This window comes from Hipposideros armiger, unplaced genomic scaffold (assembly GCF_001890085.2).
Source record: "Hipposideros armiger isolate ML-2016 unplaced genomic scaffold, ASM189008v1 scaffold_44, whole genome shotgun sequence".
NCBI lineage: Eukaryota > Metazoa > Chordata > Mammalia > Chiroptera > Hipposideridae > Hipposideros > Hipposideros armiger.
Genome location: NW_017731394.1, coordinates 696,077 through 722,561, shown reverse-complemented (window position 1 = coordinate 722,561; position 26,485 = coordinate 696,077). Strand labels below are relative to the sequence as shown.

The window sequence follows — 26,485 nt, the reverse complement described above, 5'->3', positions numbered from 1 at the left end:
TTTGCTAAGAGTTTTTATCATAAATGGCTGCTGTATTTTGTCAAATGCTTTTTCTGCATCTATTGATATGACCATATGTTTTTTATTTTTATTTTTGTTGATGTTGTGTATCACATAAATTGATTTGCGGATGTTGAACCACCCTTGCATATTAGGGATGAAACCCACATGGTCATGATGTATGACCTTCTTAATATATTGCTGAGTTCTCTTTGCTAAGATTTTGTTGAGGATTTTTGCATCTATGTTCATCAGAGATATCAGCCTGTAGTTTTCCTTTTTTGTACTGCCTTTGTCTGTTTTTGGAATCAGAGTGATCGTAGCTTCATAGAAAGAGATTGGGAGCCTTCCCTCCTTCTGGATTTTTTGGAATACTTTGAGAAGAATAGGTAATAATTCTTTTTTGAATGTTTAGTAAAATTCACTTGTGAAGCCATCTGGCCCCGGGCTTTTATTTGTTGGGATCTTGTTGATTACTGATTCAATTTCCTTGGTGGTAATCAGTTTATTCAGATTTTCTGTTCCTTCTTGAGTTAGCTTTGGAAGGTTGTATGCTTCTAAGAAATTATCCATTTCTTCCAGATTGTCAAATTTGTTGGCATATAATTGCTCATTGTAATTTGTTAAGATTTTTTGTATTTCTGTGGAGTCTGTAGTTACTTCGCCTCTTTCATTTCTGATTTTACTAACTTGAGCCCTCTCTCTTTTTCTTTTGATGAGTCTAGCTAGAGGCTTGTCAGTTTTGTTTATCTTCTCAAAAAATCAGCTCTTGGTTTCGTTGATCTTTTGTATTGTTTTTCTGGTTTATTTCCACTCTGGTCTTTATTATTTCCTTCCTTGTGCTCCCTTTGGGCTTATTTTGCTGTTCTTTTTCCAGTTCCCTGAGGTGTAAGGATAACCTGTTGATTTGAAATTTTTCTTGCTTCTTTAGGTAGGCCTGCACTGCTATGAACTTCCCTCGTAGGACTGCTTTCGCTGTATCCCAGAGATTTTGGGTTGTGGTGTTTTCATTTTCGTTTGTCTCAAGGTATCTTATGATTTCCTCCTTGATCTCATTTTTGACCCACTCGCTATTTAGTAGCATGTTATTCAGCCTCCATGCATTTGTGAGCATTCCAGATTTCTTCTTGTAATTGATTTCTAGTTTCATATCATTGTGGTCAGAGAAAACGCTTGATATGATTTCAATCTTCTTAAATTTATTGACACTTGTTTTGTGGCCTAACATGTGGTCTATCTTAGAAAATGATCCATGTGCATTTGAGAAGAATGTATATTCCATAGCTTTGGGGTGAAATGCTCTGAAAATATCGATTAAATCCAGCTGGTCTAGAGTGTCATTTAAGGCCACTGTTTCCATGTTGATTTTCTGTCTGGAGGATCTGTCCAATTGTGACAGCGGGGTGTTGAAGTCCCCTACTATAATAGTGTTACTATTGATCTCTGTCTTTATGCCTGTCAAAATATGTCTTATATATTTAGGGGCTCCTATGTTAGGTGCATAGATGTTTACTAGAGTTATGTCCTCTTGTTGGATTGATCCCTTTATTATTATGAAGTGCCCTTCTTTGTCCTTCATTATGTTCTTCAATTTAAAGTCCATTTTATTAGATAGCTTATATTGTACTCATGTAAATGGTATTGTTTTAAAATTTCATTTTCCAATTGTTTAATGTTAGAATATAGAAATACAATTGATTTTTAAGTATGATGTCTATATTCAGTGACTTTCTAAATTCACTTTTTAATTCTTAATAGTTTATTTGTATATTATTTTGAATATTTTATGTATACATTCATATCATCTATAAACAATAAGAGTTAAAAGAAATTTTTAAAAATATAATTTTAATTTTTTTTGCTTGGCCACAGTAAAATGTTTAATAAAAGTGGTGATTGCAGACATTCTAGTTTCATTCTTGATTTCAGGGGAAAAGCTTGCATTATTTTACCATTAATATATTTACTGTAGATTTAAAAATATATTCTTTATTATGTAAGGCAGTTCTTTCTAGTCCTAGTTTAAATTTTTTAAAATTGTGAATGGGCATTGAATTTCATCAAATGATTTTTAAAAAATCTACTTTTCTTATTTAGTTCGGGGGGTAAATTATATTGATTGATTTACAAATGTTAATAGCTTTGTATTACTGTTATAAATTAACTGGGTTGAGATCTATGCTTTATATACATTACAGGATTTGATCTGTGAATATTTTAATTTGATTTTGCCAAATTTTTACATCTACTCATATGCCTTTATACTTTGACTTTCCTGTTATAAATTTTCTTTATTGCTAAGTTTTGCTATCAAGAGTTATATTAGCCTTATAAAATGAGTCCAGAATTGATATCACTTTATCCATTTCTTGGAATAATTTGTATAAGATTGGTGTCAGTTCTTGAAATGTTACTTTACTGATAAAGCCATTGGGCCTGCAGTATTCTTTGTGGATAGGCTTCTAATTACAAATTCATATTATATTTTTAATGGGCCGAGGATGATTGGGATTTTCTATTTTTTTGTGTGTCAGTTTTGGTTAGTATTTTTAAAAATGAATGTGTCCATTTCATCTGAATTATCAAATTTATTGTTCTAAAGTTATTTATAGCATCTTATCTTTTTAATGCTTAGGCAAGATTTGTAGTGCTGTCCCTTTTTTCATTTCTTATCTTGATAATTTGTATCTTCTGTTTTTTTCTTTACAGTCTTACTGGGCTTTATCAATTTTATTTGTCTTCTTTTCTCAAAGAACAGACTTTTGGCTTTATTGTATCCCTCTATTACAGGGTTAGAGGAATATGGCTCATGGGTCAAATCTGATCCATCACCTATTTTTGTAAATGTGGTCTTATTGGAACACAACTATATCCATTCCTTTACGTATTGTCTAGGCTTACTTTTGTATTACAATGGCAGAGTTGAGTAGTTGTGACATATTTTATGACTTATAAAGTTTGTAATATTCACCATTTGTCCCTTTTACAGAAAAAGTTTACTGACCTCTGCTCTGTTCTTTTCCTACTTCATTGATTTTTGTCCTTACCTTCATTACCTCTCTTATACTTTTTTTTGTTTAGTTTGCTGTTCTTTTTTAAGCTTCTTGAGATGGATCCTTAGATCATTCATTTCTATCCTTAGATTTTTCACTTAACTATGATATTTTCCTAAGCACAGATTAGCTATATCTCACAATTTTTATGTCATATTTTTATTATCGTTCTTGAAAAAGTTTTCTTATTTCCATTGTGGTTTCTTATTTACCTCATAGATTATTTCAAGTTTATTAATTGACTTTCAGGCATATGGGGGGATTTTAAAAGTTTTTTTTTGTTGTTGTTGTTATTGATTTTTAGATGAATTCCACAGTGGTCAGAGAACATACTCTGATTTTAATTTTTTGAAATTTATTGAGACTTGTTTTAATAAATATATGTTTTGTTTGGGTAACTATTCCATATGTACTTCAAAAAAATGCATTCTATAATTGGTGGGTGCTATATTGTTTGTTAAACATGTAATTCTATTTTTCTATATTTTAATTAACTTATTTTCTGCATATTCTTTGAGCTGTTGAGAGAAGTGTGTTAAAGCTGCTCACAGTGATTGGGAATTTGTCTATTACTCCTTTGGTTTTGTTAGTTTTAACTGTATTTGAAGCTATGTTATGAAATCTTTATGTTGAATTGACCTTTTATCTTTACCTAAAGTTTCTCTTTTATATATAATAATACTTCTTGCCTTAAAATCCGTTTTGTCTGTTACTAGTATATCTATACCAGCCTTTTTTTCTTCTTAATGTTTGTATGTTTTCCATCTTTTTACTCCCAACTTTCTGTGTCCTTATATTTAAGATGCATCTATTATAAATAATGTATAGTTGGGTTTTTAAAAATCAATTCTCAGAGTCTATGCCTATTGTTTGAAGATTTTGTTATAACCATGTGACTATTGTTATTTTTTAATTCAATTCCACTGTCTTACTGTTTGTTTTTTGGTCCTTCCACCGGATATATTGCCTTCTTTTGGATTTGAAAAGTATTTTTTATTGTTGAGTTTTTTCTATGTTAATTAAACATTCTTTTTCTATTATTTTAGTAACTATCCCAGAGGTTACAGCATGAATTCTTGACATATAGTCAACCTAAAATTAGGATTGTTACCACTTACTGAAAAATGCCAGGACTTTACAACACTATAATTGAGTTTACCCTCATATCTCTTCTGCTACTGTTATGTGATATTTTAATTCTATACATATTTTAAGCCCACAAGATATTATTAATATTATTGTTTTAAGCAGTCATTATTAATTTAAAGTTATCCACTTATGTACTCTTTCCATTGATCTTCATTCTTTCCTGCATTATTATGCTTTCATTGAGGGCAATTTTCCTCTTGTCTAAAGGGTACCCTTCAGCATTTCCTTTAGTGTAGGTCTGCTTGGGATAAATTCTCTCAGTTTTTGTTAAAATTACTATTTTGCTTTCATTTTTGAAGGATATTTTCTCTGGGTATAGAATTCTAGCTCTGCAATTATTTACTTTAAGAACTTTAAAGGCGCCATTCTTTTGTCTTCTTCCATTGTTTCCATTGAATTAGTCAGGTTATTGTTTTAGCTTTGAGGGAAAAATATCTTATAATTCTTTGCTTCGTTGAAGATTTTCTTTGTCTTTGGTTTTCAGCAGTTTTATTATGTTTGGTTTTTAAATTTAATGTATCCCGTTTGGGTTTATAGTGATTCTTGAATTTGTGACTTCATGTCTTTTATTTGGAGGAAATTTTCTGTCAGTATCTCTTGAAATGTTCCATCTTAACCATTATCTCCCTCCTGTCTGTCTAGAACTTTAATTACAACAATTATCTTACTTGTTAAAAGTGTCCTACGTGTCACTTGTGTTTGTTTTGAATTTTATATCCCTTTAGTTTGTACCTCAATCTGAATATTTAGATTGACTTATCTTCCAGTTAATTAATTCCAGTTAATTAATATTCTGTTGTTTAACCTATCTATTTAATTCATAATAAAATAGTTGTATTTCATAGATTCCCATACTGTGGCAAAATTTTCAATTTTTTAATTTGTTTTTCAACACAGCTTTTTTTGGGGTAACTATTGATTTTTTTCCTTTTTTTAATTAAAATTTATTAGGGTGACAATGGATCACTTTTTTCATAATTTCAAATATACAGAAAACTTGTAGAAATAGTAGAACATATTACTGTGTATTTTCTACCTAGATTCGCCAATTTTTTACATTTTTTCTCCATTTGCTTTATCATCCTCCCCTCCATGCACATGTATTCCTCCTCCCCTCCCCAACACACACACACACACACACACACACACACACATTATTTGTGAACCATTTGATAGGAGGTTGCAGTTGTCATGCCTCTTTATTCCAAATTTTTTTGGTTTTGTATTTACTAAAAGCAAGGAATTTCTCTTAATGTAACCACAGTACAAGTATCAAAATTAGGAAGTTTAATATTGATAAAATACTATTATCTGATCTACAGTGTAAATTCAAGTTTTATCAATTATTTCAATAATGTCCCTTATATCTACTTTTTTTTCCCCAGTCCAGTATGTAATCTAGGATCATGCATTGCATTTAGTTGTCATGTCTGTTTAGTTCATTTTAATGGAACAGTTCTTCTGCCTTTATTTGTCTTTCATGATCTTGATATTTTTGAAGAGTGTGGAACAATTACTTTGCAGAATGTTCCACAATTTTGATTTGTTTGATGTTTCATCATGGTTAGAGTCAGATAACGCATTGTTATTATTGGTAGAAATAACACAGAAGTGATATTGTGTTTTTCTCAGTCCATTATATCAGGAGGCACATGATGTTCATTTGACTCATTATTGGTAATACTAACTTTGAGAACTTAGATAAGTAAATGTCTACCAGTGTGAATTATTATAACGTTACTATTATTCATTTGTAATGAATAAATTATTTGTGGGAAATACTTTGAGACAATGGAAATATTCTGTTCCTCATCAAACTTGTACCCAGTATATTTTAACATCCATTGATGATCTTTGACTGAATTAATTATTACTATGATGTTTGCAAAATGATTGTTTTCTAAGTCTATCATACTTTCTACATTTATTACTGGCATACTTATGTAAGAGATAAGTTTTCTTTCAGCCCCACTTGTTAATTTAGTAGACTTGAGAATTCTTATTTAATTCAGTGATGCTCAAATGTTGCAGATTTGTCCATTGGGAGCACTTATGAACTTTTACCAAGCCCATTATTCTTTGAACGTTTCTTTACTTTCTGGCACAATAAGATGTTCCAGGATTACCTTTTACCTTATCTGCCCCAGCGTTGGAATCAGTCATTTCTTCAAGGAGCCCTGGTGCCTTTTCTGGAGAATGGTATTTAGAAAATAAGATCTGGACACTAAATGTGCTCATCTTCTACTGGAGTGCCAATTCATCTAGGCTCAACAGGGCTGGCATAAACAGGACTATCTCTATCTCTGTCCCTAACCTGGGAGTTCATACTGCACTCCCAAATCTAATCTAACATTAGAAGGTTCATTTTAGTCTTCTTCTTTCCTCTGTTTCTAAGGTTTTCCTCCAAGTGAGAAGCCTGGCTAACATTATCCTTAGTATATTCACCCATTATTCCAGGTTTAGAGTCACAGAAAGCAGTTCAGAATTGCTAACCCAACCACAATAAAAATACATACCTTTTAACTAGTGTTCAATATTTGTTAGAAGAGTTTTGTCTTAGACTGTGTCTATAGTCAAAACCCTGTATTCAAAAGTAGTTATTTTTTCCCCTTTAGTGTGATTGTGTTATTTATTTGAAATATAGTTAAGCTCACCTGTTTCTGTTTATATTCCATTTTAGGTTTCTTTCCCCTCCGTAATTGTTAATTTAACTTCATTGTCATCATCATCATCATCATCATCATCACCATTACCGTCACCATCATCATCTTGTGTGAGTATATAAAGCATCAACATGGTTCCAAAACTGAAAATTACACAAAAAGCTATATTCGGAGGAGTGTTACTTTCCCTTCTCCACCCTATTCACCTTGTTAATGAACTCTTATTAGTTTCTGGTTCAAGTTTATTGAGTTTCTTTTTGTAAATATAAATAAATACCTTTATATTATCTATTTCCTCTTTTTCTTATACAGAAGTAGTATATGTATAGTCTTTTGCACTTTGCTTTTTTTGGTTGACAACAAAGATATCCTGGAAATCACTCCACATCACATCTTTAGTTTTTATTTACAGCTGCATAGTATACCATTGTGTGAATGTATCAGTTTATTCAACCAATCTCCCATGTGTGTTTTTCCCCAATATTTCTCAATTACAAACAAGTGATGTAGCTTGTTTATATGTATTTTTGTACTGTTGAAGGTGTATTTTCAAGGAAAATTTTAGATGTTGGCAAAAGGTAAACCCACTTGTGGCTTTGTTAGATATTGTCAACTTCTCCTCCCACAAGATGGGACATTCCCACCGGCAATCTATTGAGAGTGTCTTTTTCTCGGGGGTTTGTCAAGAGAATGTGCTATCGAGCTTTACAATTTTTATCAAATCTAATCATTGAGAAATGGTATCTCAGCATAGTTATAATTTGCATTTTTTTTCTTATGACTGAAGCTGTCCATTTTTTCATATGTTTAAAGGTCATTTAAAAATCTTCTGTGAATTGTATGTTTGTGACTTTTGCTTATTTTTCTATTGGGTTTGTGATTTTTACTCCTCTTAATTTTAGAGTTCTTTATGAATTTGGGATGGATTGTAGCCCTTTATCTTTGATTCCTGTTAATCATGGTTATTTTAAAATTTGTGTGAGTCTGTGGGACTATCTTATTGTCTTTTTAAAAAAAAATTCTTTTGCGTTTTGGTCATTTGTTCCTCTTCCCTGGTAGGCTTGGTAGTTTTTGATTGAATGTCAGACTTTGTGTATAAAAAGTCGTAGAAACTCTGGGTGGTATTATTTTCCTGCAGAGATGATTTCATTTTCCACTGGCTAACAAATGATGTTTGGGTAGATAACCTTGATCAAGGCTGGTCAATGTAGAGTTTGCCTTCACTCTAAGGGAGTAGCCCTTCTTGGATCAAGACTGAAAGTCTGGGGTCTTTGCCCTCCTCCTCGGCAGCCCTGAAAGCTAATTTTTGTGTCCTCTGCACAATAAGACTCCTATTTTCTCCTTAGAGTGTTAATCTTGCAGCAGTTACTTTCTGCTGGTTTCTCTGTTTTATCAGAGCGCCAGCAGCTTAAGAGTCAGCAAATGCCTTGAGAGGAATTTGCACTATAAGGCTTACTCTGCAGTTCGTTCTTCTCCAGGATGTTGGCCTTTCAATTTTTGTCAGCTCTCCCAACACAGCAAGACCACCACAAGCTCTAGGTCACTGTTATCTCTTCAGCTTTTATTTCCCACACAGTGAGTTGGCAAATACCCTGATGAGAAACAGCAGTGGCAAACCCTAGGCTCACTTCAGTGTGTTACCCTGTCCCCATGGCTGCAGCTTATAAAGTCCTGCTGCCTTGATTATTTCCTCATACCTTCAAAGGGCTTTTATTTTATCTAGCTTTTATAGTTGTCCTCAAACAGAGGGGTTATTCTGTACTAGTTATTCCATCGTAGCCAGTAGCAGCACTCATCTTTCCACTTAGCACATTTCATTAAATTTCTCTGGAAATGAGAGAACACAGTCAAATTGACAAAGCATTTTAAAAATGACAAGGAAATTGGCCTGTTCATACACTGCTGGGTACCACCTTTCTGGAGGGCATTGATTTATATCAAAAGCCTTAACAATTTATTTGCCCTTTGACCCAGCAATTCTGCTTCTAGATATTTATTTTAAGAAAATAATGAAAATTATGTTGAGAAAATGGGTGTGTGTGAAGATTTATTTACAAAGATTCCAATCCCAGTCAACAAAATTGGAATCAAAATCCTCAATATGTGACAACAGTGGGTTTGATAAGTTGTGATGCTTCAATACAATGGAACATAATGGAATTCATTACATTACATCATTACAAACTATGTAGGAGAGGATTTGAACATAATAATCTATCGTTAAGCATAAGGGATTACAAAACAACATGTGTAGTCTGGTACAATTTAAAAATATTTATACAGATATATAAATATAAGACTAAAATAACGCACATGGAAATGTTAACAGCTGGTGTTGTTAGGTTGTTGTTCCTTTTTCCCTTCTGTTTGTTTATGCATATTTTTAAACATTTCCATAGGGCATTACTTTTGTTCTAAAAGAAGATTAATACTCTTAAAAAAATACTTACAGTTGACAGGCCCAGTTGATAGTGTTTTCTGGCAAGCATTTTATTTTTGTTTTGGTCTCCTGAGCTCTATCTTTATGCCTTCAGTAGTGTTACAGATTTTGTCAGAATCAGTACCCTCTTTGAAAATACTCTGTGGAACCGAAGACCTCCATACAAATATGCTTTGAACCCCTACTAGTCAAATGCAAACAAAAGCTTCACTTGTTTCTGTCAGTGTGTGCCAAAGCCTTTTTAGAAAGGAGCCCTTTAAAAAGTAAACAGGTTTGTGACAGGGACCTGGATTATCAGGGAAGATTTATTTCCTGGGAAAAAACTCCTTTCCTTTTGAAACCAACGACCAAATTTAATGTAATTGCTTTTGCAAAAATATATCAAGATCTCTGAAGACCATTTTTATCCTTTGTTGCTCCTTTTCCTGAAGGTACTCTCCAAGGCGGCAATCACCAGCTATGGCCTCTTGGGTTCTGAGGCTGCTTCCTAAGAATATCCGTTTCCTGGCTACCTCATCAGAGAACCAACGAGCTGAGGGTTGTCATCGTCACCACGAGGCCTATGTGTACTTCTTGCCCATCCAGACTAGGTGGCAGGACAATGACCAGTATGGCCATGTGAACAATGCTGTGTACTACAGCTACTTCGACACTATCATCAACCAATACCTGATCAGGTAGGCTGGCCCCACTCTGCAGCCCCACTTCCTCATGTCAGCCGTCGGGCAGGCCCTGGGTTGGGAGTTCAGGCAGGGCATTTTGGGAAGAGGTTCCCGCCATTTTCCTCTGCTAATGCACCTGTTTTGTTGAGCCAACTGAAAGTCAGGTGATTCCAGAGGAGAACAGTAGGGCTGACATGAGCGTGAGGAAAAGTGTTACCCTGCTGATCTGGCAGGCTCAGGTGTTTATGTAGCTTGGTCCTTTGGACTAAATTGTCACCAAAGATGCAAGCTTTGTATCTCAAATAAGCACTTCCACAACAAACCAAATACTATTCAGACCCTGGGCAGCTTGAGCAGATATAACATCAGCCCTCAAGGTCTTTTTGTGAGAAAAGCAGCTGCTTCCCCCACTGAGGGCACCTGAGGGGGAGAAGAATGATATAAACTTCACTTTTTAAAAGGACGTGTATAGAAAACTTTCCCCTGGAGAGTGCCCGGTCCTCCCTGGGGTGCTATGTGGTCCCAAATCTTCACATTAATTCCACTTTGTGTATACCTGTCAGTAATTCCTCTAGAGGTAGCTTGCACTTGTTTGCTTATGAATAATAAACTCTTTTATAGCACTCATTTTAACTTTTAGGAGAATGTGTGTTTTATACCTTGAAATCCACAGCAGAAAGTAAAAACAGTATTTGAGGATTATTGGAAATTCACATCATTTGTCACATAGGGAAACTTAACAGTGAAATTTCCAACTTGCTCCAGAGCTACTCACTATTTTTTAGGAAGGAGCCTTGTAATGTCTTTGGGTTGACTTTTTTCAGAATCATCTCAATGCATTTGAGACCCTGTGGTACATCTTGGTCAGTTAAGGCTGCTATAATGGAATACCATAGATTGGGGGGTTTACTTAAACAACAGAAATTTATTTCTTACAGTTCTGGAGTCTGGGAAGTCCAGATCAGGGTATCAGCATGGCTGAGTTCTTGCGAGGGCCCTCTTCCTGGTTTACAGACAGCCACCTGCTTGTTATATCCTCACATGGCTGAGAGAACAGGCTCTAATCTCTTTCTCTTCTTATAAGGACATAATCCCATTGTGGGGGATTCAACCTCATGACCTCATCTAAACCTCATTCATTTCCGAAGGCTCTACCCCCTAATACCATCCCATTGGGAGTTAGGGCTTCAGCATATGAATCTTTTTTTGGGGGGAAATAACGACATGCAACCCATACCATGACTTTTGTGGCTTTTGAATGCCTCCCATTTGTGAATGGGGCTCCTGGAAAGATGATGTGCAAATAATGATGGTTGAGCCCTTTATGCAGTGGAGGTTGTGAGGGTAGTGATGGGGGGTGGCAGCATGTAAGGAAGAATTCCTGCCAGAACAGAGAGTGTCCTGTATCGTGTAGAAGTCTCCAGGTATTACACATGGACTCCAAAATTGTGAGAATAACCCTGGCTATTGCAGCTAGGAATTTCCTAGTCATGACAGAAAAATGGGTTTACCTTTATACTTTCACTAAGAGATCTAAGGATTTAATAGGTCATTCACTGACTGTCAGAAGCCAAGCCAGCACCACATAAAGGTGTGAGAACACAGGGAAACCAGCCTCATTTTGCCAGTCGCTGTGAGCAAAGGCAGCTGGTCAGCCCCCAGCAATGCATCCTTGCCTGGTGTGCGCACTCACCCCATTCCACTTGGCTTTCTAAGGATGAGCAGCGCCATACACGCACCAAGAGCCCACAGGGTAGTCAGTGAAGAACATCCTTGTCTAGAACATTCCTTCTTTGAGGGGGCTTTTCTCCGGAAGAGGGGACCAGGGAGTTGTGGAGGGGACAGCAGGGAGGGTGAGAAAGACAGCAGAAGAAACCGCAACCTGCCCAAAGTTCCCACCACTTTGACACATGGAAGGGGTTAAGTCATTCTTGAGCAGTTTATCGCTCATCAATTGTAATTAAATATGTTTATATTAAATTATGTTCTGTAATTAATGTAAAATCCTTTAGCCTGTGCTGTTATTAGAACCAGATGCTGAAGTAGCAACAATATTTCAACATGACTGTGCTGCCTCGCCAGCTGTCTAACTGTAATTACTTTAATCTCAGCTTGTTATCTAATTATCACCTTTGTAAAGGGAAAAGTACTCTCTAATGCTTACTGATTGTTTCAGATGATGATGAAGAGTGGGGGAACAGCTGTCAGAGATTGCAGGCCCTGCTTATCACAAGGAACGAACTTATCCTGAAGCGTATTCAGGGCCAAAATGCTGTAAAAAGATGCCCCAGGAGGGAGCAGGGGACTGGGCAGTAAGGGAAGACAGTTGGTGTGCTGTGTGGGTGAGGCCCCTGTGGCTAGACAGTCAGGTGACACCTGCCTCTTTCAGTGATGGCAACGGGACAAGTTACTTGATCCACATAAGACTCAGTTGCCTCATCTCTAACACAGAGACAGTCACAGTACTAGAATCTACCTCAGAGGATTGTTGTGAAGATTGAATGAGATAACGCATAAAAAGCCCTCAGCACGGTGCTTGACGAAATGTACATACTTAGTAAATGTTAACCATTCTTCCTTTTTAAAAAATATCAATGTTGGGTTTCTCCATTTCCATCTTAGCCTCTATGGCCAAATCAGAAACCACTGAGATGAGTACATAAATGCCAGCAACGTGGCAATATCAGTGCTTTTCCCAAATTATGTTTTAAAGTTTTGTCCTTTGGGGACAGACACTTACTTTTGCATTGCTTATACAAAAATGGCCTCACCAAACTAGTCAAGAGTATACATAGTATAAAAAGTATGGCCAGGGAAATCTTGAAGCTCTTAAGGGGAAGAAACGGTTTTTGGAATACCTTTCGGTGCTTTCTGCATGGATTTGCATGTTGGCACTTGACGTGGCAACTGTAGTTCATTCCCAAGTAACCATCAAAGCCGATTTCCTTGGGATGTTTATTACGTTTTTACTATCCTCTCGTGCTTTACCTCTCAGGCGCCTCAGTTGCATCAGAAGGGAGTTGGCGCCAGTCTCCACGCTGTAAAAATAGCATGGTTGCCTCCCCCATTAGACTGTGAGCCCCTCAAGGGCAGCACAGTACTGTAGTCATTTATACACATATTCTGAGTATATTGCCTTGACTGTCACATATTTTGTCCTCAGTGAATGTTCCTTGAAAGAACTAAAGAAAATAATTCCTTCTTGGGCTATGCTGGATCACCCAGTGTTTTCCTTTCCCAGTTATGTGAAGAAGCATGGATTCCTGGGGATGTGTGGCAGGGCTCAGTCCCCAGGGTTTTGTTGCTATACTTCACTGAGTCCTCCTACCAGGAAACTGCAAAGCAGGCTGCAGGGGAGACATATCCCAGCACCCAGAGGGTCTGGCAGTGATGGCGATGCGTCAGCTGTGTCTGGCTTAGCAGCCAGCCGTTGCTGGCACATCCTGAGGCATGCCCGCCCCCCTTCCCCAGGAGAGCAAAGTGGTGGGACTTTCATGTCAGGAATGCCCAGGTGCTAAGAGGGTTGCTTTGTGAGAGGGGCTCCCACCATTAATCAAAAGAGCGTAACTTTCATAAACTCCATGTAAACTCCCTTCAGTAGAAGGTATGAGCCAGACTCCAGAGTCATGCTCTTGGTGAGAGTAACTTTGGCTATTGAAGGAAATATCCTAAAACGAGAGTAATAACCCGGCCACAGAGACCTTCAAGAAATCTCTGCCTGTCGCCTCATCTCCCATCTCTTCCCTCGTAGTTCCTTTCTCTCCTACACTAAACCACCTATGGTGGAGGATGTGAGGCAGCCTCGCAGAGGCGTTCAATGGGGGTAACATCCCTTTACTGTTGCCTAGCACAGTGAGTTGTAATATGCTGAGAAGCAATGGTTAAGAGGGCAGCGGTTAGTGCCAGGCTGCTCAGCAGATGTTGGTTATTAAAAGGCAATTAGTAAACACTAAAGAATTTTTAAGAGGGGCCGTTTGGAAGTTAATGCTTGTGTCTTTGCTTATTTTAAAAAATAAGCTATACGCTTTCCAAATGAACTTGAAATACCTTACCAAATAAGATGCATTGAAAGAAATCTTTTTCACTAGAAATAAAAAGATAAGAAGAATAGAAAGAAGGGAAAAGGCACAGAACATGAACCTAATATTGTAACTAGTTGCAGTGGAGTATAACAGGAAACCGGAGCTTCGCGGCACCCAAGAAAACAAGGGGAACAAGATGAGCTGCATAATTCTTATCTGATAAAAGAAAACATTACTTTTTCCAGAGAATCAGACTTTTTTTTCTCTTAAATTAAATTCTAAAAGGAATTTAAAGTACTTTACCAAAGAGGCTTGAACAACAAAACCAGAAGACTGTAAGTAGCCTGGAAAAGGGGGGACTTATCTGTTTGGGGCTTGACCAGTGCTTGGCCCATGTGGGTGCTCAGTGACTAAATGTAAAATGGGAAGTGTTTTCAGTAGTAGATTTTCTTTCATAAGCGTCAGCATCCTGCCTCTGATGACTGGTGTAAACGAGTGACTCTAAGGGTCAGGAGCCAGTGTGGAAGACAGAGGTGAGCGGGGCTGCCACTGGGTGTTGACTGGGGAGCAGGCAGTAGGTCTCTTGGCTGTCCTCTTGCTCAGAATGCTGACCCTGACCCTCACCAACCTCTGCTGCGTCCTCTTTCCAGGGGCCTCTTCCCTTGTTCCCCCATCTCAGGCTTCCTGAGCAGACTCTTTCTGTAGCTTCCCCAAGGGGGGCAAGTGAGAATGGGCCTCCTGTGGCCCTCAGCCAGTATGAGATGTTCCCTGCTGGGGTGGCCTTGCGCTGTCCCAGTCAGCCAGGCCTCCCACAGGGCTTGGTCTTCATTTCTCCTGCCGAGTAGCATCTCAGACGCTCCAGATAGGGCCACACTCCCTCAGGTACGTTTGCATCTCAGGGCTTCCATTAACACATGGTGACTCCATCAGTCTGAAGGCCTCAGTTAAAATATTATGATCTGTCTCTTTGAGCCCAAGGAAATCTCATTAGAAATAAAGTAATCTCATTTGCGGATGTGTTCTATAACCCACAGGCTCGGAAATGTTCGGATACAGCCTGCCTGGGAAGTTGGGCTGTCAGATTAATACATTGTGTGAAAATTGGGGCCGGAGGTCGCCAAGTCTCCTGATACACAAATCTCCCTCTGAGAATCTCATTTCATTCAGACTATCAGTTAGATTAGAAATGCCCTAATTATCCCACTGAAATTAAATTACTTTATGTTAGGGCGATATAATGAACAACCATAAAGAGGATATATACAACCAATCATCTTATTAGTCACAGCAAGACCAGACTATACACTAAACGGACCTTGCTGATTATTGTCAGCTCGTCCCTGTCACACAAAAAGGCAAGGGAAAGAGGAAAAAGGAGAGAGGTTAGTATTGGTTCCTCCTCTGGCTGCTCTTGTGTTTTCCTCCTGGATAGGTGTGAGTTCCTGCACTGAGGTGCTAAGAATTTCTCCCCAAAGGCACCACATCCAATTATGAAAAGTGAAAGAGCGAGGAGAAATCCATTGAGCTCTAGACCTTCTTTGCCCCAATGGGATCGTGAGGCCTCATGATGTAAAGGATAGGACCAGGCATCCATTGCCCTTCTCTTTATTCCAGAAACCTTTCTGGTACCTGTCAAGTGACATGGCTCTGTTGCTAGGGTGCACTTGTCCTCCATAGAAAGATTAACTTGTATCAGTTGTTTTTATTAAAGTAAATAATACTAGCTGCCATAATGAATTACCACCAAATTTCAGTGACTTACCACAATAAAAGTTTATTTCTTGTTTAAATCACTATCTAATACAGGCCAATGTGTGTGTGTGTGTGTGTGTGTGTGTGTGTGTGTGTGTGTGTGTTAGTCTGTCCGTGCAGTTACTAAAGAGCCCACCTTGTGGCTGTGCCCTCTCTAGGTCAGACTTCTCAATGGCGGGACTATCAACATTTGGGGGCTAGGTAATTCTTCATTATGGAGGGCTGTTCTGTGTGTTGTGGATGTTTAACTGCATCCTTAGTCTCTACCTACCAGGTGCTAGTAAGTTATCCTAGTGTGACAACCCAAACTGTCTTCATACATTGCCAAATGTCCCTGGGGGAGGGGCACAAAGTTACCCCCAGTTGAGAACCACTGATCTAAGTCAATTCATCAGGGAGATGGGAAAAGATAGAGGGAGGAAGACTCTGCAGGAGGTTTTCAGAGGCCAGGCCTGGAAGCGGCACACATCACTTACACCCATACTCTGCTGGACAGAAATCACGTGACCTCAGCTAACTGAAAGGGTAGCTGCAAATGTAGTGTAGAAGTATCCCTGGGAGGGAAAGAGAATAGTGTTTATTGAATGTCACTCCCTGTCATACTGACCTTGTTCAAAGATAAACCAAGGATATTCCAGAACCTGAGATTTGGTACCTCCCCTTACTGGCACCTGATGTCTTCAAGCCTGCTGGTTGTCACCATGGGAACCCACCTAGACCTAGCTTTTTGTCTCTGATGGGCTCATGTGCAACCCCTACTGGGGAGCATAAATATAAATTTTTACAGAAACAAAGGGATGGCAGGCACCTGAGCCGCTCTGGCAGATTGGGCAGAGGGCAAGGGGCAGAGCTCTGGGTGGGCTGTATTTGTGCAACACGGCTACTACAGAATTGTTATAAATAGAAAAGAAAAATACTAATAACAGTTTAAAAATTAACACCATTACCTTAGGTATATCTTTTTATTCAATGACAAGCAAATGTGAAATAATTTAACAAAATGAGCATGTTATGGGGTGCATGTTTGTGTCCCCCTGCCCCACCCCAAATTCATATGTTGAAATCCTAACTCCCAATAGGATGATATTAAGAGGTGGGGCCTTTAGGGGTGATTAGGTTTAGATAAGATAATGAAAGTAGAGCTCCCATAATGGGATTAGTGTCCTTTTGGGAAAAGAAGGAGACTAGAGCCCACCCTCTCAGCCAGGTGAAGACACAGTGAGAGGGTGGCCATCTGTAAGCCAGGAAGAGAGCCCTCAATAGTACAAAATCTACTGGCACCTTGATCTTGAACCTCCCAGCTTCCAGAACTGGGAGAAATAAATATTTGTTGTTTAAGCCACCTAGTCTATGGTATTCTGTTGTAACAACCCAAACTAAGACAAACAAAATGTACTTTAACTCTTAAATAAATACATCACCACATAAGGTGAACTCTGTTTCTTCATAAGGCAAGCCTGTGTTCAGAAAATTTGGTCCTTTGGATAACCAGCTCTTTTCCTCATCTCCAATATACAGACATATAGATAGTGACTGGAGGTTTAAAATTTTAAATTACTATCACTTTTAAGAGCATGCCCTTGAACTTCTTTCTTAGGCAGAGGTATGTAGCTAGAGATAGTTGGAAGGAGATCACCAGGTGTGTGCTGATGACCCCATTTATTGGAGTCAATACCTTATCACTGTCGGTATTGTCTATGTTGATGGGTATTTTCCCAGCAAGATGAAGCGATGTACTGCCTGTTTTGCCAACTCACTGCCCATGTGACAACATCACACCTTAAAGCTGTGCTACTAGGTAATGCTGCAGTGGAAAGAGTTTTGAGGTAGGGGACTGGTGCCCTGAATTCCTGAGTTGGCTGTGCCGTTGCCCTTGGGACTGTGGGTAAGTCAGGTCTCTGACAGGCAAGGCAAGGCTCTGAACACCTACTTTCCTTGATGGTTTTTTGGCAAACAGCTCATCTCCCCTGCTACTACCTCCAATATGGCTGCTGTGCTGCAGCCAGAAAGATATTTTCTAATGGCATGATACCATCTTTCCATCCTCATACCTGCTTACAACTTTTCCATGGCATCCAATTTGCGTTTCAAATAAAGACAAAACTCAAACCCTACGGGGCCTGGCCCTTTTTCATGCTCCTTTGGTGCTATGCTCACTATTGCTCACCAACCTTAACGTGCACCAGCCTTTTTTCCAATCCTCACCACACCCCTGCACCACAGGGCTCCACACTGTGCTCTCTGCCTTGAGGGTTTTCCCTGTCTCTCTTCTCTTGGTTCAATTCTTCCTTACTTTTTAGTTCTCAGCTGAAAGGGCACTTCCTCACGGGTGTCTTCCGGATGCTCTGACCAGGTCTAATTCCTTTCTCCTGGGCTCTCTCAGTGCCACCCACAGTATAGCCTTGTCAGAGTTGTAGTTTTTCATTTGTTGGAATAATTATTTGAATGCATCTCTGTCATCTGATTGTAAGCACGAGAGCTGTGACTGACTGCTTTGCTTGCTGTTGTATCCCAGGGCCTGGCAGTGTGCCTGGCACATAGTAGGTGCTAAGACATTTTTCTTACATGACTGAACTAACAATTTGGACTGTTCCAAAATTAATCAATCAGGCTTAACACTAAAGTTCAACCTGTTTGATTCACTGTAAAGCTGCCAACAATTTAGAAATGTGATTCCTATATTCTCAAGGTTTGCCGTCAGGAAAGCTAAGGTGGTCAGTGAAAACCGTGTGGCATTCAGTATATCTTTGTCAGCTTGACTTTGTCATTTCTACTGGAAATCTTAATAGAGCCCGAAGCCCATATTCTTCCAAAACCTTTTACTTAAAATGCATATACCTGGGCAATCCATCTGCAGCTAGCTGCCTCGAGGAGCCTGACTGTGGTAGAAGGCGTGGTTTGCAGGTAAATAGCCTAGACTGGGGGAGGAGAAGACTACCGATCATGTAGCAGTGACTTCATGCTCTTAGCTCCCTAATTCCCTTCCCAGATTAAGGAATGGGGTGAGCAGTCTGTGAGTGTCTACATGTGGAATTCGGAGGAAGATTCGGCAGCACCCCGGAGTGCCTCAGCCTCTTATGATTCACTGCATGAGGCCGGCCACTTCTCTACTCTGAACAGAGTGAAGTATGAAGTAATTTCCAAAGCAGCGTCTCTGAAATTCCATTACACGGTGCTTTTCAATTTAAGGGGAAAGACCTTTGCAGAAACTAATTTGCAGTTGCTTTAATCATGGAGCGCAGAGACGGCACACTTTCTCCATTGCTGCAACTAAAAAGACTCACTGGTTTCACAGACTGGGCCCTCCACCCTCCTCCATCTCAGGTCCTGGATTCCTTCTGTGGTTGTTGCACATCCCCTAATTTTTGCAACTTTTGAGACAAAAAGGAAGTAATTATATTCAGTCACCCTGGTGAATGTAAATGAATCAGAACTCATTTGAAAACACCCAGAGTTAAAGCAAATGGGATCACCGTGGGGTTGTCTCTTCTCCCCTGCCAGCCTCTCCTGCCTCCCAGGGACTGTCTATTGGGTTCCACTGAGATTGTCCTTGACCTGGAGAAGGGCAGCTGGGAATCATAGGAAGTGAAAAACTCTTTTTTTTTTTCAAAGATTTTGTTGGGGAATTGGGAGAGGGGAACAGTGTTGGGGAATTGAGGAAGGGGAACAGAGAAGTTGCTGTCCACTTGTTCTTCAGTCTAGTTGTGGAGGACGTCATTTCACTGGCCTGTGTTGGTATTATCATTGTGCTCTCACCGGGTGAGGCAGATTGGTCACCGCCACTAGAAGGCTGCTCACGGCAGCTTTTGGCAGCTTGCACTGGCTGCCAGCCACTCAGGGTAGCTTTATGGCAGCCCACTGCAGCCCCACTGCAACCTATGCCATCGCAGCGACTCACGACAGCCCCGCTCCAGGTCGAGCTGTTGTTCACCATCTTAACTGTAGAGGGCAAAGCATCACTGGCCCTCATGTGGGATCTGAACCAGGGCCCTGCTGCTCAGAGCTGGCATCCCAAGCCAGCTCTTAACCAAAGCACCACTCCGCTGGCCCAAAAATCTCTTGATTAGCAGTTAGGAAATCTGGGTCAAGTTCTTCTGTTTGCCAAGTCTAGTCCTGTAGAAAATTGATTAAACCTTCAGGGATATCCCCTTTATCAAATGAAGATAATAACACTTGCCTTAAAGATCATATGGGGCTTTGGGGAAAAGTGAGGTGAAATAAAACATGGAAAGCATGTAAATTCTGCCCAAAGGTAAGGGGTTGTAATGGAGTTGGTGATACCAGTTTATCCAGGATTATTTATTGAAGAGCAGTTGTCTCAGTCAAAAGGTTTCCTTGCTGACCCAAAACAACCCAAAGTAAATTTCACAGCTGTTTGAAATTTTGGGGGGATTGAAGCTTTGTGGCCTCTGGAATCTTCTGTGAAAATAGAAAGATTCCAGAAAGAATCAGATACTAAATAACCCGTTTTTAGTCATCAACATTTAGCTAACTTATGGTGTATCAGATAACCATTGGCTTCTTGGGAGAAGAATAAAGAACCTGAGATGTGAGGACAAGTGGATTTTATAAGGTGGAAGTTTTGTGGGGGTGCTGGGGGAACTGGGAGTAGTTTGAATATCTTTATGCTATGGTGTTCTGACATTGCTCAACACAGACTAGGGTAAAATAAGGTATAAGGGTGAAGGATAACACATGAGATACTGGATTAAGTATTTCATTTGTTCAGTGAATATTAGTCATTGTTTTTGGTTGTCAGCAACTGAAACATGCTTCATATGACTGTAGGAAACACCTCCCCCACAGCACACACATTGCAGAAGCTGAAAACGCCAGATACTTGTTTTCCCAGCCTCCTTTGCAGCTAGGATGCTGGTACATCATCCAGACTTTGTCAGTGATTTGCCCCCTGGCCATGAATCAGCAGCTGCTGACACACTGAGGTAGGGACTGCGCAGAATCCAATTAGGCAGTTGTGGTGGATCTATCGTGGCTACATTCCACTTGAGATGGCAGCCATGACAGTTATCCTGGTGTCAACATCCAGAGTGTGTCCAGGGATAGTGGCCGTGACAGAGGTTTCTTCAGGGGACTCACTCTGTGATGTGATTTTGGGTGTTATTCCTGTCAACCTCAGCTTTAAGCCTGTTCTCTAGTGCTTCTGGAGATCTGTGGGCTCTGCAGAATCCTTTTTAATAAATTCCCTTTCTTCTTAAATTAGCCAGACTTCATATCTGTGGGTTGCAATGGAAAATCCTGATTATCACACATATATAATATGCTTATGTGGTAAGGACCACAACCCTATGAGGTAAGGTATGTGTTGCTTACATTTTATGATAATGAGGTTGAAGTACAGGGGTGGGATCAGGCAGGGCTGAGTAGCAGAGTAGCAGTGTCACAGTAGGACCACTGAACGCCAGCACCTGCGCTCTTTCCCTGGGGCAAGGCGAGTGTGAAGGATGCTGAGGAAGACCTCCCAGCATTACCTGCTGAGAAGGCTAGGGTGTGGCCTGACTAAACTGGTGCAGGAGACAGGAGGACTGAGCAACCAAGCCGCTGGGCCACCCCTACTAATAATGTATGCGAAGTTCTTGGTCAACTACAGAAGGGGCCATAGATATGTATGTACCACCAGGGCAATAACTGCAGTGATGATGATGATGGTGTTTGGGTCTGGCTAGGGAGTAAAGGACTTGATTATTTTATGGCACATTCCACAGGTGCTACGAAGCAGCCAGGATTTTCTGAGTTCTCTCTAGCCATATTTTGCAAGAGAACACCATTTAGTCCCTCTTACTGCAGTGAAAATTTCTGCCCTTTTGTTTTCAGCCCCAGCAGCAAGAGTTAACAGGCACCCCACTCCCTGGCTGGTTCACAGAGGTGCCCTGAGGGGAAAACCTACTTTGATTCAATGCTCAGGATGGGTTCCTGTTACTCTTGAAGACTTGAAGAACTGCCTTTTTAGCTTGGCTCACAGAAACAATATTCTTGTTTTCGAAAATTCTGGATGTGGTTGTAGTTACTGCTGCAGGGGTTGCTTCCTCAGTCCACCCAAAAATCCCCCTAAACACTGAAATGAAATACTTACTTGGTAAACTTGATGACTGTGAGATAAAATATACCCAAATGGGGTTATAACTATCTAAGTTGGCGACTGTCAAACTGCTACAGCGGCAATGAGGGACTCTGCTTATTGATTTGGTAGTGTAGGAGTATTTCATTTTACTTGCTCATGTGCATCTGAAGTAAACAAATTTTACTTAAACTTCTTCAACAAGCCAGTTCAAGGAAGGCATTCATCTTAGAGTATGTGTCATGTTAAAATAACTGACAGTCACAGAAAACATTCTTGCTTTTCCCTCACTTCCCATTAGAAATTGAATTTCATTTCACCATTAGCCCATAGGGTTTATTTTAAAAGAAAGGTCTACTCAGTGGAAAAGCCTGGTTGGCATCAGTGAGATATGTGTGCCGAGCCCGCAGCTGGGCATTTAGGCTGATGGGAGGGTTCACAGCTTACTGGCCAGTTAGATGGTAGGGACACTTGGTCACACTTTCTCCTGCTCTGCCTGTGACCAGGTTCTTGAATAGCTTAAAAATAGAAAGTCAAGGGTAAGAGGTACAAGAATAGAGTAGCTTAAGGAGCCACCTTGGGAAGAACAGTTCCTGTGGCAAAGGAAAATTGGAGAACAAAAAACAACACTGCTGTTATTTCTTGCTTCTGTAACTCTTTTTTTTCAGTCCTGCTGTTATTGGCAAGGGAAGCAGAATGGATGAAAAATGGTGAAGGTTTTGCTGCATTTCTGATATGCTTTGTAAGTTTTGTAATTGTGAGGAAAGAGCCTGATAAGGATGAGAAACCCTGGAAAATGGGGAGACCCTTGTTCTTGTAATGGATAGTGGTTACAAGTGCAAGTTCTGCAGCAGACTGCCTGGGTGGGAACCATGGCATACAGGGCAAAGGACTTAGCCTTCCTCTTCCTCAGTTTCCTCATCTGAAAGTGGGGGTAATAATGATATTAACCTTACGGGGTTCTTGTGCAAAGCACTTAGAAGAATGGTGCATACACAGTCAGTGCCAAAAGAGTGCTAGCTGTTGTTATTATCACTAGCATCATCACAGTTGTGCTCTCTAGAGAGTGCCAGCCACCTCCTGGTACAATATGAATGGCCCCAAACCTCTCCCTTTGCCAGTCACATATCACTCCTCCTCTCAGTGGTTTTAGAGGTTCCCTAATAAAATATCCATTAGCCTATGAGAGGGGCCTCCTTTCTAGCTATTTCTAGCTGACTCCTCAAGAGACTGGCTCAGGCTTTAAGGGGAAGGGATACACCAGAAGTACCTGGGTTGGGGAAGGGGAACAGCTGGTCGGAGAATGAGTGGCTGGTGTCACCACCTGGCCTAAACCAGGCTGCTCCATGGATCAGATTTGGGATCCTCTTCCTTCTTCCAGGTGTCTCCATCAAGGCAGAAGGAAGAAATTGTCACTCTAGCATTCTTGGGGATTCCCTAAGTTTGCCTTTCCTGTTGCTTCTCTATGCATTTGAGTGGTGTGTTTCATTCGTCAAAGATCTTTCACTGTGTGATGTCAATGGAGACTCACAAAGACCCACTGAGGTGAGAAGGCAGACATTAGCATTCCCTTGAAGGTAACTGAAACCTAGAGAGGTTAAGCAGTATCCAGGGTCACACATGTAATTACAGAATCTAAACCGGAATTCAAATCTCCTTCCACTCTGCCACTTGGGCTTCCAAAGGATAGGAGCCATCACACTACACTGAAGTGACCCTCCAATGTAGTCACATATTCCTTTGAGCTCGGGCCATCTATTTTTCTGAAACAAACTCAATCTTTGAGTGAAACAAAATGCCCTTGCTTAAGAGTTTGCTGCTTACTTACATGCTAACCTTTGCTTCGTAGGGAAAGAAATGATCAAATGTTTTCATAATAAGCAAGCTTCAAGCTCCTTGAGTCTAGAGAGTCATGTCACACGGAGGCTCAGATCACCGATTCTGGTGTCAGGGTGTCTGGATTCAAATCCTACTCTGTCAATCAGTTGTGTCACTTTGGGAAACTTATTTAGCATCTCTAGGTTTCCATTCCTTTCTTTCTAAAGTGGAGATAGCAATAGTCCTACCTCATAGGTTCACTCTGAGAATTAAATGGGGTAGGGATAATAAGAGAGATGGGAACAAAATCAGGAGGCAGTGGTATCATGGAGGACAGCTTCAAGGAGGGAATGCCAACAAGGGTGAACACTGCTGTGAGGCCAGGGGGATGGAGATTGGATTTGTTGACATAAGGTCACTGGAGATATTGACTGGGACTTTTATACCACAGGGCATAACTCCTATAGGGGATGGCGGTGATGCTGACAAGCACATGCCAGCAGAAGAGACAAAGACAGAAAGCATAGACAGCTCCTTTAAGAAATGTTTCTGTAAAGTGGTTAAGAGATAGTTTGAGAGTAATGGGTGGTGTGTGATCAAAGGAAGCCATAATATATACGTGTATATTTTATCATTAAGATGGGAAAGGCACCAGTATGTTGAAATACTGCTGTGGACACAGTGGAGGAGAGGCTGAGTTAATAAAAGAGATGTGATGACTGGTAATGAGTGTTCCCTGAAGGGCAGGAGGGGATGGGACCCAAAACTCTGATGGAAATTCTGGCCAGGACAGGAGGAGGGACATTCCCATGGAGTCACAACAGGGAAGGGGGGAGTAGGCTGGGTGCAGATGTCCTAAAAAGGTTAGGTAGTGGAAGCTGAGAGAGTTCCCATATGCTGGCTTCCTTTTCTCTTTGAAATAGAAGATTAAGTTGCCTGCTCAGTGTGTATGGGTTAGGTGGACAGGGGAGGTGAGAGGTTCAAGGAGAGCAGAGGAAGTTTAAATGTCAAGGTCAGAGACCAAGAGTATGATTTAGATATTGTCCAGGCTGCTATTACAGGAGACTCCCAAATGCCATGACTTAAGTAAGAGAAAGGTTTAGTTCCCTTTCACCCAGCAGTCCAGGTGGAGTGGAGCTCAGCAGTGTTGAGGGGAGAGCTGAAGCCAAATCATGCAGGGTGTTGTTGGCCAAGGGAAGGGCTTTGGATTTTATTCTAAGTGGATTGAAGATATCAGAAGGGACACTGAAGAAGGCAGTGGGTGGACATCATGAAGGGAGTTGGGGAGAGCCCCAGGGAACCCATGTCTTACTAATGTCTAGAAAGCTGAGAAAGTGGTGAAGAGGAAAGGGGCAGGAGGTCCCTTCACCTTTGCTCCTTGAGCGCAGGGGAGCTCTGGGCACCCACCTGCATGCTTCCAGGTGTGTGGGCCTGTGAAAGAGTAGAAGGTTTGACTTCATTTCACTCTGTGTCCTGAAGTTCTTGTTGCTTCTTAAGCAGTTAATTGCCCAAGGTGCTTTACATTTTTTTAAAAATTATGTTTTGTACTTTTTAAAAAATTATTTTTCAATTATAGTTGACATTCAATGTCACTTTATATTCGTTTTAGGTGTATGATATAGTGGTTAGACATTTATGTAATTTATGAAGTGATCCCCTGATTAGCCTAGTACCCACCTGGCACTATATATAGTTATTACAATATTATTGACTATGATCCCCCATACTGTGCTTTACATCCTTGTGACTATTTTATAACTGCTAATTTGTACTTCTTAATCCCTTCACTTTTTCCTCCCAGTCCCTCAACCTCCCTCCCATCTGGTAACCATCAGTTCAGTCTCTGTATCTATGACTCCGTTTCTATTTTGTTGTTTATTTTGTTCTTTAGATTCCACATATAAGTGAGATTATATGGTATTTGTCTTTCTTTGTCTGACTTATTTCACTTGGCATAATGCCCTCTAGGTCCATCCATGTTGTCGGAAATACCACCTTGAACAAGCTTCATCTTGGAAGCTTTACATTTTACATTAGGTCATCTACACATGCATGCATGCACATGCGCATATGCACACACAAACACACACACATGCACACACATGCACACATGCAAACTAATTGGGGCACAGGCTTTAGAATCAGGTAGACTTGGGTTTAAGCCCCAGTGACTGCACTTACTCTCTAGGGGTCTTGGGAAGTGAATTAACCTATTGTAGCCTCTATTTCCTCCTCTATAAAATGGTGACTTAAGTAGAATACCCTTCATAGAGTTGTTGTGAAGGTCAAATTAGAGAAAGCATGCAAAGCACAATGTCTGGCATGTAGTAAGTGCTCAATATATTACAGCTACCATTATTATCAAGCTTAATAAGTAATAGCTATCATCATCATTTTACCTTTTTCCAAGAAATTTCTTTTATCTAATAAAACAAACTAGCCAAGCATCTCAAAAGGTACTTTTGCATTTCAAAAAAATCTCTGGATTTGGAGCCAGCTTGTGTCTTCCTCTCCTGGACTGATCAGGCAGCCTGGAGTCTGGAGAGGAAGTTATTGGTGATGCTTTTCAATGGGAAACCACCTGTCCACCCTTTTGTGCTCTCCTCAGAGAAATCTGTTGTCCTGGAAAGTCTTTTCTTTAGAGAGCGATTTGGCTGCTAAAATGAAGCTAGGCTTCTTTGTGTCTAAGCGCACCGTGGTTCCAGGGCTCGGGAGGGGGTGGGGTGGGGAATGGCTTGCCATTAGCAGGTGATGGCCGAGTTTCCTGCTGTGGCCCCATCTCCTCCTTACGGAGCCACTTGAAGCCATGCTGTTTGTTGGTGAGCTCTTCCACGTGTGTAACTGTGTGTG

The 26,485-nt window shown here is 40.2% G+C and overlaps 1 protein-coding gene across 3 annotated transcripts in view; it reads left to right on the top strand.

Moving 5' to 3' along the window:
• The window catches only part of LOC109381114 (uncharacterized), a 183,496-nt gene that overhangs the window by 79,006 nt on the left and 78,005 nt on the right, over positions 1-26,485 (top strand). For 2 of the 3 annotated variants that reach the window (XM_019639442.1, XM_019639443.1), the window contains exons 2-3: positions 6,883-6,975; positions 9,737-9,982. In XM_019639442.1, coding sequence (XP_019494987.1) covers positions 9,765-9,982 — 218 coding nt within the window. In that variant the 5' untranslated portion in view covers positions 6,883-6,975; positions 9,737-9,764. The remainder of the gene's footprint in view (positions 1-6,882; positions 6,976-9,736; positions 9,983-26,485) is intronic. The other variant, XM_019639444.1, reaches the window with a different exon arrangement.